Below are 12,558 nucleotides of genomic sequence, written 5' to 3' on the forward strand. Positions count from 1 at the left end.
ATAGCTTTCCTATATAGGAGCCGTTCGCGCAATTGGGTTTTCTTCTTTTATTGACAATCGATCTGGAATTTAGGCAGCACAATTGAACAAATTGTAAAGTTAGCCCAGAGAGAACGAGGATTACTTTGTCCCACGAAAGAGAATAATTCATTTTACCTTCATCAATTTGTTGAAAATTCAAAACATGTAAGTTAGTTTAGTTAAAACAAAATAATAGAAGTATAACATAATTAATAAATAATTTTATTTCTTAAAGATATGAAGAGGAATTCGATACATGATCTGTGTGCGTATGATGATGGAAAAAAAAAGGTTTAGATTTGACATGTGCACATGTTTGTTAAAAGCAACATCTATAAATTTCAAGAAAGTGGGCCGTTTGAGAAGTATGTTCTATAATGAAACGGGCCTTGGGCCATAAAGTACAATTGGAATAAAGCACTCACTCACATGGTCCATCTCCATCAGGAAGAGGAATTATTTTATTTTAATTTTAATTTTAACGGCAGCACCCACACTCACTCACATTGTGCATTTAATACTTTTTGTCTTTTGCATTGCTTTTGCTCGAGTTACGATGTATTTATTCATTTATTTGCATTGTAAATGTAAATATATAATAATTAATTATTTGTATTTTGTTTCCAAATGTTTATCTTTCCAATGTATTTTTCTGTTTCCGAAACTTGACTTTTTAATGTGTTTTTCTTTACTTTTCGAATGTATTTTTCCTGTTCCCAAGACTTGTATTTCTAATACATTTTTCTATCATGGTGCTTTTAGTTATTATTATAATAAATTAATTATAATAAGATTGTCTATTACTGTTGATTTAATTTTCAAAGTAATAAAATGAGCGAATGATTTTATTATCATTTTAGTTCTCTCGGAAATATTAATATTGTCTTATACGTTAACATTTTTTGAATTGTGAACTTAGACGAGTGATAAATTATTTTTTAAGAAATTTTTTATTATTTTATTATTTTCAAGGAATAACTTGATAATGTGTTTTTTTTACGAAATTGATTATTTACTCTAAAAAAATTGTCATTAAGAAGTCTACGGGACAGACCTTGACCCATGTACAATTGTATTACATCCTCCCACTAAAGCATATTCATATAGATGAAAAAAAAAATCTTTATGTGTAGTTAGTTTTTTTTTTATCAAGGATAAGTTTCATACTTGAATCAAAGAGAAGATATTTCAAAATTTAATTGAAGAGTTAGATATTTTAATTGTTAGTTAAAAAAATAAGATTAATGTTAACATAAGATTAATGTTTCAAATAAAAAATAAGTAAATAATTAATAAATGTAATTTAAAATATAAAAGATTAAAATTAAACTTTTACAATTTAATTTATTCAAATAAAACAAATAATTACAATGAAAAAAAATTCCCACAAAACAAGTGCAGGCACTGATTCTCCATGGCCATTCAAATCACTTCATTTGCAATGGCCATTAAGAAATCTATGGGAAAGACCTTGGCCCATGTAATTATATTACATTACTCACACTAAAGCATATTTATATAAATTTACCACTCTTTAGGTTAGTATTTTGTATAAAATAACAATGTCCCACTTGAGATTTTTAAATGTTTATTACTCTTATTTATACATGCAATCAATTTATTCATTTTTGTTAACCATGCAACCTCTCATTTATTACAACAATAAGTTATTAATGATCTACAATTAGATGAAGTTAGTTTCAAATTTATATTTTATTTAATGTATTTTTTTTCTAATATTTAAACATTATTATTATTCAAATAAATAAAATTATATAAATATGTACATGTAGTAATAATTTATATTTATAATATGACAATTTTTTAGAGAGAGAGAAAGAATTTTTTTAGTATGACAATTTTTTTATAAAATCTCTAGTTTTAATTTTAACGGCGGCACCGACGCTCGTTTTTGTTACCGCGTAAATCAAACGGAATTCTAACTCCACCATCGATGCTATTATTAGTCGCGAGAGAGAGAGAAAGAACCTGTTTGGCCGATGTTCCTTTCTTGTGATCCGAGGAGAACGAAGAGTCGTTCCTGAGAAGCTCGTCGCTATGGGTTCTCTCCCTGTGCCCGCATTTCCATCCAAACACTGCCTTGACGAGAGCAGCCACATTGACGAAGCCACCCTCTCGGCGCTATTCAAGTCGCAGCAGAGCCACCTGAACTTCTTCTTCGACCACATCGACCACTCCCAAACCCTAGCCTTCACGCGCGCGCTCCTCAATGCCGCCGGCACCGTCTTCTTCACCGGCGTCGGAAAATCCGGCTTCGTCGCGCACAAGATCTCGCAGACGCTCGTCTCTCTGGGCGTTCGCTCCGCGTTCCTCTCGCCGGTGGACGCTCTCCACGGCGACATTGGAATCCTCACCAATCGCGATGTGCTCATCCTCCTCAGCAAGTCCGGCGCCACCGAGGAGCTCCTCCGCCTTGTGCCGTGTGCGAGGGCCAAAGGCGCGCTCCTCATCGCGCTCACCTCCGTTGAAGGCAACGCGCTCGCCGCGGCGTGCGACATGTCCGTGCATTTGCCGCTCCAGAGAGAGCTCTGTCCGTTCAACCTCGCGCCGGTGACATCCACCGCTATTCAAATGGTGTTCGGCGACACCGTCGCCATCGCGCTCATGGAGGCGAGGAATCTCACCAAGGAGGAGTACGCCGCGAACCATCCCGCCGGCAAGATCGGGAAGAGCCTCATCTTCAAGGTCCTTTTCCGTTTCCTCTTCGATTTGCATTTGTTTTGCCCTAATTTATTGTGCTCTGATCCGAATTTGAATTGCAGGTGAAGGATGTGATGAAGAAACAGGACGAGCTTCCAATTTGCAGAGAATCGGATTTGATTATGGATCAGCTCGTGGAACTCACAACTAAAGGATGCGGATGCCTCCTCGTTATCGGTGACGGTTACCGTCTGATCGGAACGTTCACCGACGGTGATCTCCGTCGTACTCTCCGAGCCAGCGGAGAAGCCATTTTCAAACTCACTGTTGGGCAAATGTGCAACAGGTAACTTAATCATCATCATATCAATATATCGTACACAAATAACTCAAAAGGACAACAATTTAGATGTATGTCGTGACTAGTTTTGGTTGCGCAAAGTATGTAAAATTGTTATAAACTCGTTAGTACTGTCTTCGATTCTACGGAAAAAAAAAAAAACTAGCGTTACTTGCTTTTTTGTGTTGTTTTCTAATCAGAATTAGAGTTGTAGGTTGGTTTCTATGTATAACAAAAGTTTGCATGAAATGTCAATGTAAATTAGTGAGATAAAACTTTAATTTTGATCAATTCTGATCAGAGAACACCACTAGATCAGAAACTGTACATATGTTTTGTGCATAACTTATAATAGTCATTGCTCTATTGTGGAGGATGCAACTATATGAAGATAACACTGTTTTGTGGATGTTAGGAATCCGAGAACTATTGGTCCGGAGGCAATGGCGGTGGATGCGATGAAGAAGATGGAGGCACCTCCATCGCCGGTTCAGTTTTTGCCTGTGATAAACGATGAAAGTATCTTGATTGGGATTGTGACCTTGCATGGTTTGGTTTCAGCTGGCTTGTGAATTGTGGTGTCACTGTCATTATATATTGGATATATTATCGCTTTATTCTTTGTAGTTTTTACTCCTATTAGCATTTGAGTCCCACCCAATTTCCAAGTGGGATTCACCTGTTCTTGTGTACTTATTGTATCATCATCTCAGAGGATAGGATTCAGAAGCATTCTTTTTTTGCCCCCTTCTTCTTTTGCTCCGAAAGGATACCAGTTGTTTTTGCCATTTCGCACCTGCCGACATTGCGGGGTTGTTTCTACTAGGAGTTTCCGTGCATTAATTATTGATGTAACTAGGTTGAACAATTCCAGCTAGAACATTGTGATGTGAAAATGATATTTGAAAAACTCGTGTAATGCGTTTCATTAGTATATAATACAATATATGTATATAAATAAGTATGAGTTTTTCTCAAAAAAATAAAATAAAATAAGTGTACGAGTCTGTGTTACTTAAACCAATATCTAGGCAATAAGAATGCGATGTGGTTTAAAGGACTTGAAATATTATGTTGCGATTTCTAATAACTCAGGCTAAGACACACTTCCTGCGTAGTAGATTCCTGAGAGGGAAAACCCCAAAAAAAAAAACCCTTCAAGCACCTCACATCATAAATGTCACTGCACAAATCCTGTCGAACAAAGGCACATGTAATCTGTACACATAGAAAAACAGCCAAATCTAATTTGGCATTTTCAAGTTATTCAACCATTGCCAGTCTAATCTATGGAGAAAGCAACTACCCGTGGAGTGCTGTAGAAAACACGCAGAAACACCAAGACATAGGAGAGAAAGAGACAAGAATGACATTAGAAAAACTCGGGATACAAAATGAACCAATGGATTTGCTGTTCTGTCTACTTGCCAAAATAGTGTTGGGTTCTTATCAACTGTTGAAGAAAATTGGGTTACAGACCAACCTTTTTGTAACTATATAACTACCTACTACGATGGATGTATCATCCAAATTTCCAGTGCCAATCTTTGCATGAAAAAATGGTTATCCTACACATAAACCTACAAAAGACTCTTAACATCTTTCCGCTATGAAAATTTAGCCATTAGCTACTTGCACATCTTCATCTTCAGAATCTGACGACATAGATGTGCTCGAACTATCAGATGAAACATCAGCTAACACATTGTCTTGTAGAAAAGGCAAGTAACGTGCGTTTGTAACTGAAGGAACTTTAGATACTTTTGGATCTCCTACTTCCTTTGAAATTGTAAACTTATGCCCAAGTGTCTTCGTATCAATTTTGGCACCAACAGAATTGATTCCTTTCTTATCATCTGCAAAGGTTGACTGAAGTACAGTTGTCTTCATTTTTGAACGAATGTCATAAGAACTACTGTGAGTGCCACCAAAAGTCCGCACAACTTGGGAAACGACTGCATTTTGTTTCTTTGATGAATTCGGAACCACCTCATTTTTTTTCTTTGATGAATTCGGAACCACTTCATTTTCTTTTGTTTTTGATGAATTCAATATATCTAGCAATTGACGTTGTTTCCCTTTTGAGGATTCATCTGATGCTGTCTGCGATACAGGTTCATTCATCTGCAAATCTTGCGAAGGGTGGGTTGAACCAATTATGTTTTTTGAGCTTTGTTTTGATCTCTTGGAGGCAACAGAGTTCAGAGTTAATCCGAGATCCTCTTTAGCCCATTTAAAGACTGCACTTAATTTCCCATCCAAAGCTTGACAAAGAACATTCAAATTATTGATTTCATAACGGTAGAAGAGAGTTTTGTTGCTCCAAGTGCAAGAACAAAGCTGTTTTGCATGATCAAGACATGCAAAGTTATCTGAACATGAACAACCTACAGCAGACAAGTGTAAATCACGGAGGCAAATACTACATTCCCTTTTACAAGTGGCATCAAAATTTTCATCCATTCTTTGTGATACCAAAGAAGTGCAAAGAAATTTTCTCTTCAAACTTTCACTCTGGATGCGAGACTGCACAAAGGAAACAGATATAATAAGAATGAAGCGACCTGAATGAAGCAAACTATGCAGCCAAATTTGAACAACAAAAAAAAAGGAAATGAAGGAGGGAGAGAAGGCCTTCAGAACTTTCTTATATTATTAATACGAAAAATTTGTGCCTCCTTCATCATTTCAATTTATCAAGATAAATGATTGAATACATGTTAATGACCAACGGGATTTGAAGTTGAGTAATTAATAAGTTCACAAAAACTAGGATTTGGGGCTGAATGACTTACGTTCAAAGCTTTTATTAAGAACCCATTTTTTTTATAGGCATCTTTATATGTTAAGCTATCTGATGTGCTCTTCCTGCACAGATTAGTTTCCCATTGGACCCTCACAGCTTCCCTTGCTGCTCCTAGCAAAAGCTTATCATATGAAAGTAATGTCTTTCTCCTCTGTTCACAGTATAGCTCTACAACATTCTGTCCCTGAAGCAGCCACTCAAGAGGAGCAAAACTTACTGCTTCAGAACAGTTGAAGCCACAATCAAATCCTGAATGATATGACCCGGGAAAGACAAGAACAAACTCACGAGGATACTGAATACAACGATATACAGGAATGCCCTCTGCCTTCAATATGGAGCATGATAGCTGCATCACCTGTACAAAATATTTGCATGAAGACCTACCTCAAAGTTTAACATATCAAAAAAGTAGTTCCCTCCAAAACAATATAGACCCTTATATTTAACACTTCAATTCAGCCAAAGAAATTGTGAATGATGACAGCTTTAGCAAAAGGTTGAGTTGCTGAGGTTGAACATTTAGCAGAAAGTGTTGTTCATATTTTCAAGGTAAAAAGAAAAAACCTAAACTTGAGGACATTGCATTTTAAATTTGGTACTGCAAAACCAGGTTGATTACAGTAATGTAAGCTATACTTAAGCAAGTGCAAACAGAGATCCTATAAGTTAAGCCTATGCTTCCTTCTCCAAGTGCCTATTGCACAAGTGGATTTCAGTTGACGAAACAAATGAGCATACCCTTATTCTCCCTTCAAACCTAGGAATCAACAACTTATAAAAGTTATGAAGCAAAAGACTAAATAAAAAGTGTTTTTTATGGTCAATGAAACTTTTGAAATTCACTAGATGATTTAAAAAAAGAGAGAATTATGACAATAAAACATTCAGGATGCAGAAACATTTTCAATAAATGGTAATAGTTGGGAGATATTGACTGGAGAATGGGTGGAATTAGTATATAAATAATCAGTCGAGTCAGAATCCATCTGACCAATAATATATTTGTCAGAAAAATATGCATGGATTCATATTGAAGGGGCTAATAGAAGATAAATATGAGAAATAAAAGGTTGTTAGGCATGCATCACAGTTACTTTTCAAAGAAAAATAATTGTTCATAACAAGCAATCATATTCTCACCATATTATCATGCATATCAGGCTGTCCTGCTTGCAAATCAGGGAGATACTTCTTCCAAATTGTTTCAAAGTTAATAGCAAATTTTCCTGGGATGCCATACCACACTTTTGGTTCACCCAAATGCACGTAATATAATGAGTATAAGTGGTGCTCTTCAACTTTCTGTTTTTGTCAAGTGATCAGAAAGAAAAGTAAGCAGGAGTTCATTAATTACATTTGAAAATTAGTTGGGAAGTTTCCCCCAGAATACCATTAGGAGATTAAAGAAACATCGGAAACAAAGATGTCATGTGCATACAATTATAAGGCAATAAAGCAATGGCATACCCAGTTGAGTGGAGAGAAGCACATTCCCATGTGAATCTTGGGGGCAAAATTACGTGAAGCTTCAGAGCTTTCAAAACAAAGAAGGGATCCTGAGAGTGAAAGTATATTATTCAAGTTCCATCCAGATTTCAAATATTCAGGGTAAGTGTATGCCTCCACAGGATCAGAAACTGTCGGAAATCCACTGCTAAAAACTCCGGCCTCCAAAGTGTTAACACAAAGCACCTAGCATAAGGTAGCATGAGATAAATTAGAATTTTCACAATGTATCAAAGACTGAAGATGGACAAGGCACTGCATGTTTCAATTTATTCTTCAATATACCTTGATTTCTTCAGTTGGATTTTGAACAATCCGTCCATATTCACCTTCAATATTCTCCACAGATGGTTCCCACTGCTGATGTATAGCTAATTTTATATTGGAACCTATAATCTTCTTCTTATCCTTGTAATCAAAGTACTGACTCTTAAATATGTCTGCATATTTCTTTAATGTTTTGAGACTGAATTTAGGACCAGGTTCAGACTCACAGTCACATTTTTGAACATTCTGGTTATTTGGAGTGCTGGTGTTTCTATTACCAAGCTGAGAGTCTAAAGCTACTTTTACATCTCTTTTTCTCTTGGTTTTTGTATTTCCACTAGCACTAGCCATAATTTCTTGTGCATGCTGAAGTTGGTGTCCATCAATTCGCTGAATCTGAGCAACAAATTCAGACTTTTCCCATATGTTCTTTTTCTCAAGAGAGCATGGTGGTTTCCAGCAAGTAGGAGGGACAATACGGCACATTCCATAAGGTTCTGCTCTGGAACGTATGCTTGCAATATATTTAAGTGTGTCTTTGAATTCCTTCATAATGAACACAATTCCTCAAAACTTTATTCTACAATCTCAACAATCATAAGAATCCACATTTGATGACATAAATCAAGATGTGTACATGAAAACACAGGAGTGTTTCCATGTGCACATCTTCTGTTGGGTGGTAGGTACCTCTTCTGTTGGGTGGAAAGTAGGAGCTTCTTCCAAAACTTCTCTTATAGCATCCTCAGGATGCCACCTTGCTGTTACCTGGTTCAAGACTTTGATAAACAAACAACAACAACAACAACAACAACAACGCCTTATCCCACTAGGTGGGGTCGGCTACATGGATCAACTTCCGCCATAATGTTCTATCAAGTACCATACTTCTATTCAAACCATTAATTTCGAGATCCTTTTTTATAACCTCTCTTATAGTCTTTTTGGGTAAACAAACAAACAAAAAGGAGACATAGTCATGACTGTTCCAATGTGGAAAGGTAAAGTGAAAGGTACATACCTTCACACAATTACTGCAGTTTGGACATCCATGTATGATCCCTTTTGGACGACCATCATTTAAAGGGGGATCCTGAAAAAAGAAAACACATACAATTAATTCCTTTATAGTTAGAAGAGAAACCAGCTAAGAGATTATGCTCACAAAAGCATGTGGAAAATTGGAATCAGTTATCCAAAGTAATCATAATTGTAGTCACACACACACACATATATGTGTTTGGGTGTGTGTATTCTACCAATGTCAGTAGCGAGATATTGCCTAATTCACACCTATTTACAGAACAAACATCTGAGAAATCCTGCAATCCTGAGCCAAACCACCAGATAAATCACACAAGAACATAGGCAGTTTAAATACACTATCTGCATCTAAATATGAGTCCTAATAACAATGCAGAACTTGAACAATATAAAAGAAGCAAGATTCCATTCCAATTATTGTAGGTTACCCACCACCTAAGGGCATGTAAAGTATCTTGATTCTTGTATTTATTTTTGAAATTATTACTCTATAAAAAAAACATGGACACCAATTTTTTAATGAACAAAATCATTAAAATTTATTCATATTGCCATATTCTCTTTCATGCATCTCATTTCAGAATTCAGATTCAGTATTCTGGGTATAAAGTATGAATACAATTAACTTATGGTGCAGCAAGGGCCATTGTCTGCTCTAGGACCATAGTTATTAGAATCTCATGATTCATGATTTGAATTGTTCGCTTCAATGCGATTCAGCTAACTACCAATTTGTATCATTAGATGAATCTCAAATGTCTTTGAACCTTACAATACATGAACGAATTTGTACAGTTTTGTATCATTGATATGAATCACATGATCCAACAATTCGTTATTTTTTCTTTTTGTACTTTTCTTTCACCAATTCTCATGAAAGAAATTGAAAAGTCAAATAAGTTTAAATTGTTAAATGGAAAGGGATTGTAGGAACACATCTGAACTTATCCTATTGGATTATTTCACAAAATTATTTTTCACTCACTCATCCAATGCATGCATTCTATTTTGTTGTTTCATTGATTCGTTTCCATTCTTCTAAAATAGAGACTTCATAAAATTAGATATAACTAATAATTTGTTGATGAGACTTATGGCTAAGTTTTTGTTATCTATTTCAAGTTTAAAATTATTAGATTGAACACTATGCATAAACTATGTGATATATTTGAAATTATATTTCATTGTTATCAAATCTTACAGCATATTATGATTCACAATTCAAAAATTAGCTTCATGATTCACAATTTGAATCTTGATTTGATAATCTTGTCTAGGACTATGCCTTTCTAGTTTGATCTTATTAGTAATCTAATCACTAACCAAAAAAAATGCAAGATTCCCAACTTAACCATAGGAAGATGCTTTATGTGAGATTCCTCAAGTTTGTGGTGATTGCTCTGGTCTGCGATTATCCACGGCCGATGCATAAGAACCTGTCTATAAGCACTAATGTCATTCATCTCAGGAATAGTCTCCATGAATATTGGCTCTTGTTCGGATGCAATTTGAAAGGCTGTAGATTTATCACTTTTCTTAACATTTCCATCCCTTTTCAAAATGAAAGATGTCAGGGACGTAAAACCAGGGGGAACTGAAAGATTTTCTCTATTCTCAGATTTGGTGCAATCCTTTCCATAATCTGCTTCCATAATCACTGCAGGCAAAAACCAAGCAAATATTATCTAGAAAACCATTTTTAGCACCAATGGGTACTTGGAATAGAAAATGAAATATTGGGATAGAATGTATTAAACATGATTGCAGACAATTTACTACCCTGATAGAATTATTATTCACTCAACAGCTTGAACTTCAAACCAGTACAACAACTCAATAAAACATCCAACATTTCAATAGGAGAATAGAAGTGCAGACAGAAGACTGAAGAGGGGAAGTGTGGACAAAGAAACCAAAAGCTAACAAAATTCAACTGTAAGTATTGATGATACAGAAGTTGTGCATCTCAACATAGAGGACACAGAAGCAACATTTACAATAATGTGTCAATGAGTGATAAAAAAATTAGACACTGTTTTAAGTTAAGAATAAATCAGAAGCAAAGTAGTCAAACACAAGATTTTACTAAGACTTGGAAAGGGAAAACAGAATCATAAATCGGGGAATCACCTATATGGATATAACATAGCATAAATATGAGGAGGGTGGGGGGGGAACCTTTATAACACACACCAAATACTTAATTAAGCTTAAATTCGTAAGCAGATGAAAGTCAATAAATAAGGTCATAAATGGCAAACAAAACAACTTAAATACTGCAGTACTGCCTACTGCAAGTACAAAACACCAGGACATGAACAGAGCCAGATAACCGAACCAGACAAACAGAACCAGAACACAAACAATAGCTTACAGAAACAGAGAAACAGAACCAGCCAAACAGAGCCGCAGATGAACAAAAAAATAACTGGTTTAAAACAAAGAGCTCGGATGTGGTGGAGAAAAGCTCTGGATGTGGCGGAGAGGAGCTCTAATCACAGCGAATTTGTGCAGCAGTTTTGGGGGAGAGCTGCAAGAGGTTGAAGACAGTCACGGAGAAAGAAGTGTTTTTCTAGGTTCTCTTAGTCTAAGGGTTAGTGAACACTTGGTTTTTGGGCTTGGGTTTATGGGATTAGGTTTCTAGAAGCCCAAAAAGAGCAGAAAAACTTTGAAACCCAACCAGCCAAGCAGAACCGAAAACTCTACACTAGCAGAAGTCAAACTATTTTTATGCAAATTACTAAGGATATGTAAAAGAAGGAAGTAAATGAGGTCATAGAAGAATTGGAATGGTTTAGAAATGACATTTCACTTGCTCGGCAAAAAGGAAAATGTGGAACTGATTGAGAGTGAAGGCCAGCTCATTCCCACTCTAGCTCACAAGTTTACACCTCTCCCAAAAATAGTGTGAAATTGAGGGGCAGGTTATTCTAATTATGAGTTTCCCAAAATAATGTTCAATCCTACCAAGTAAGAGGAAAGCATAATGCTTTGTTCCATACTCCATCTCAATGAAAATTCATTCCATGCATTCCATTTTCAGCCCCTCTTCACCTTTCCTACTCTCTCTAATAAGCACAGGCTGAAACATGAGGAATTGAAGTCATTTTTGTTTTTGATTTTTTGCCAATAATCATTGCACAAATCGACATAAACATAAATTTCAAAGAGACCTCAAAGGTGAAAAATAACATAAAAGGCGTGCAGAAAAACAGAAAAAACTGAAGTAAAAGCTCAGTATAGTCATTAAAACTAAGAAGCATTTCAAAACAATATACAAGGGAAAAAGGTGCAGTTTTGATACATACCCAGAATATCGAAATACGGAGATTGCCCCAAAACCAGATTTCTGCAACAAATGAACGGGGAATATTGAACTGAAGAGCGTAAATTAGCTTGCAGCAAGCCAAAATCAAAATAAAAACTAAATAAATAAATTATAAAAGCAGATTATGGATTGAGGAAGGCGGAGTTACCAAGAAGAATCGCGTGAATGATTAAAGGTCTGTGAAATTGAGGGTCAAAATTGCGTCTTCTCTCTCTTCTTGCCCGAACCCGAAGAATGTGGATTATAAAACCCTAAAAATTTAGCATTAGGCCCCAATATTTCAATTAAATGACAATTCATTTTATAAAGGAACAAAGGATTCGCAGCAAGTCGTATAAGGACAGAATGAATGAATACTGGTAACATACTCGGTTAAATGCGTTTCATGTGAACTGCAGAAAATAAAAATAAAAATGGGACTTGTATTTATCTTATGTTCTGCAGCTCAATTTTTGCTGCATACTAGTGAAATGTGTACAAGTACTATAACACTTCCATCGCAGATTGCTCAAGAAAAAGTGATTGTAACAGTCGCTTGAATAGTAATTAATTATGATTCAATGCAATACACGAATCTATAAT

The 12,558-nt window shown here is 35.7% G+C and overlaps 2 protein-coding genes across 4 annotated transcripts; one reads left to right on the forward strand and one right to left on the reverse strand.

The window, feature by feature from the left end:
- Window positions 1–1,963: 1,963 nt before the first annotated feature.
- Window positions 1,964–3,932, forward strand: LOC114398459 (probable arabinose 5-phosphate isomerase). The gene is made up of 3 exons (XM_028360659.1): window positions 1,964–2,727; window positions 2,805–3,028; window positions 3,438–3,932. The coding sequence occupies exons 1-3, from the start codon at window positions 2,080–2,082 to the stop codon at window positions 3,592–3,594; spliced, it is 1,029 nt and encodes a 342-aa protein (XP_028216460.1). The 5' UTR covers window positions 1,964–2,079; the 3' UTR covers window positions 3,595–3,932.
- Window positions 3,933–4,368: 436 nt separating this feature from the next.
- On the reverse strand, window positions 4,369–12,330 carry LOC114398457 (putative lysine-specific demethylase JMJ16). Of its 3 annotated transcripts, XM_028360658.1 has the most exons (11): window positions 12,125–12,329; window positions 11,957–11,997; window positions 11,616–11,730; window positions 10,001–10,305; window positions 8,626–8,697; window positions 8,295–8,372; window positions 7,623–8,150; window positions 7,299–7,523; window positions 6,972–7,133; window positions 5,818–6,186; window positions 4,369–5,548 (listed from the first exon to the last, which is right to left on the reverse strand). In XM_028360658.1, exons 3-11 carry the CDS (start codon window positions 11,653–11,655, stop codon window positions 4,640–4,642), a joined length of 2,688 nt encoding a protein of 895 aa, XP_028216459.1. In that variant the 5' UTR covers window positions 11,656–11,730; window positions 11,957–11,997; window positions 12,125–12,329; the 3' UTR covers window positions 4,369–4,639. The 3 variants fall into 3 exon arrangements, with proteins under 3 accessions (XP_028216459.1, XP_028216457.1, XP_028216458.1); XM_028360656.1 differs by lacking the exon at window positions 11,616–11,730 and having other exon boundaries at window positions 8,295–8,400; window positions 8,561–8,697; window positions 12,125–12,330; XM_028360657.1 differs by lacking the exon at window positions 11,616–11,730 and having other exon boundaries at window positions 8,295–8,400; window positions 8,561–8,697; window positions 11,957–12,025; window positions 12,125–12,330.
- Between the last annotated feature and the right edge of the window lie 228 nt (window positions 12,331–12,558).

Source organism: Glycine soja, chromosome 19 (genome assembly GCF_004193775.1).
Source record: "Glycine soja cultivar W05 chromosome 19, ASM419377v2, whole genome shotgun sequence".
NCBI lineage: Eukaryota > Viridiplantae > Streptophyta > Magnoliopsida > Fabales > Fabaceae > Glycine > Glycine soja.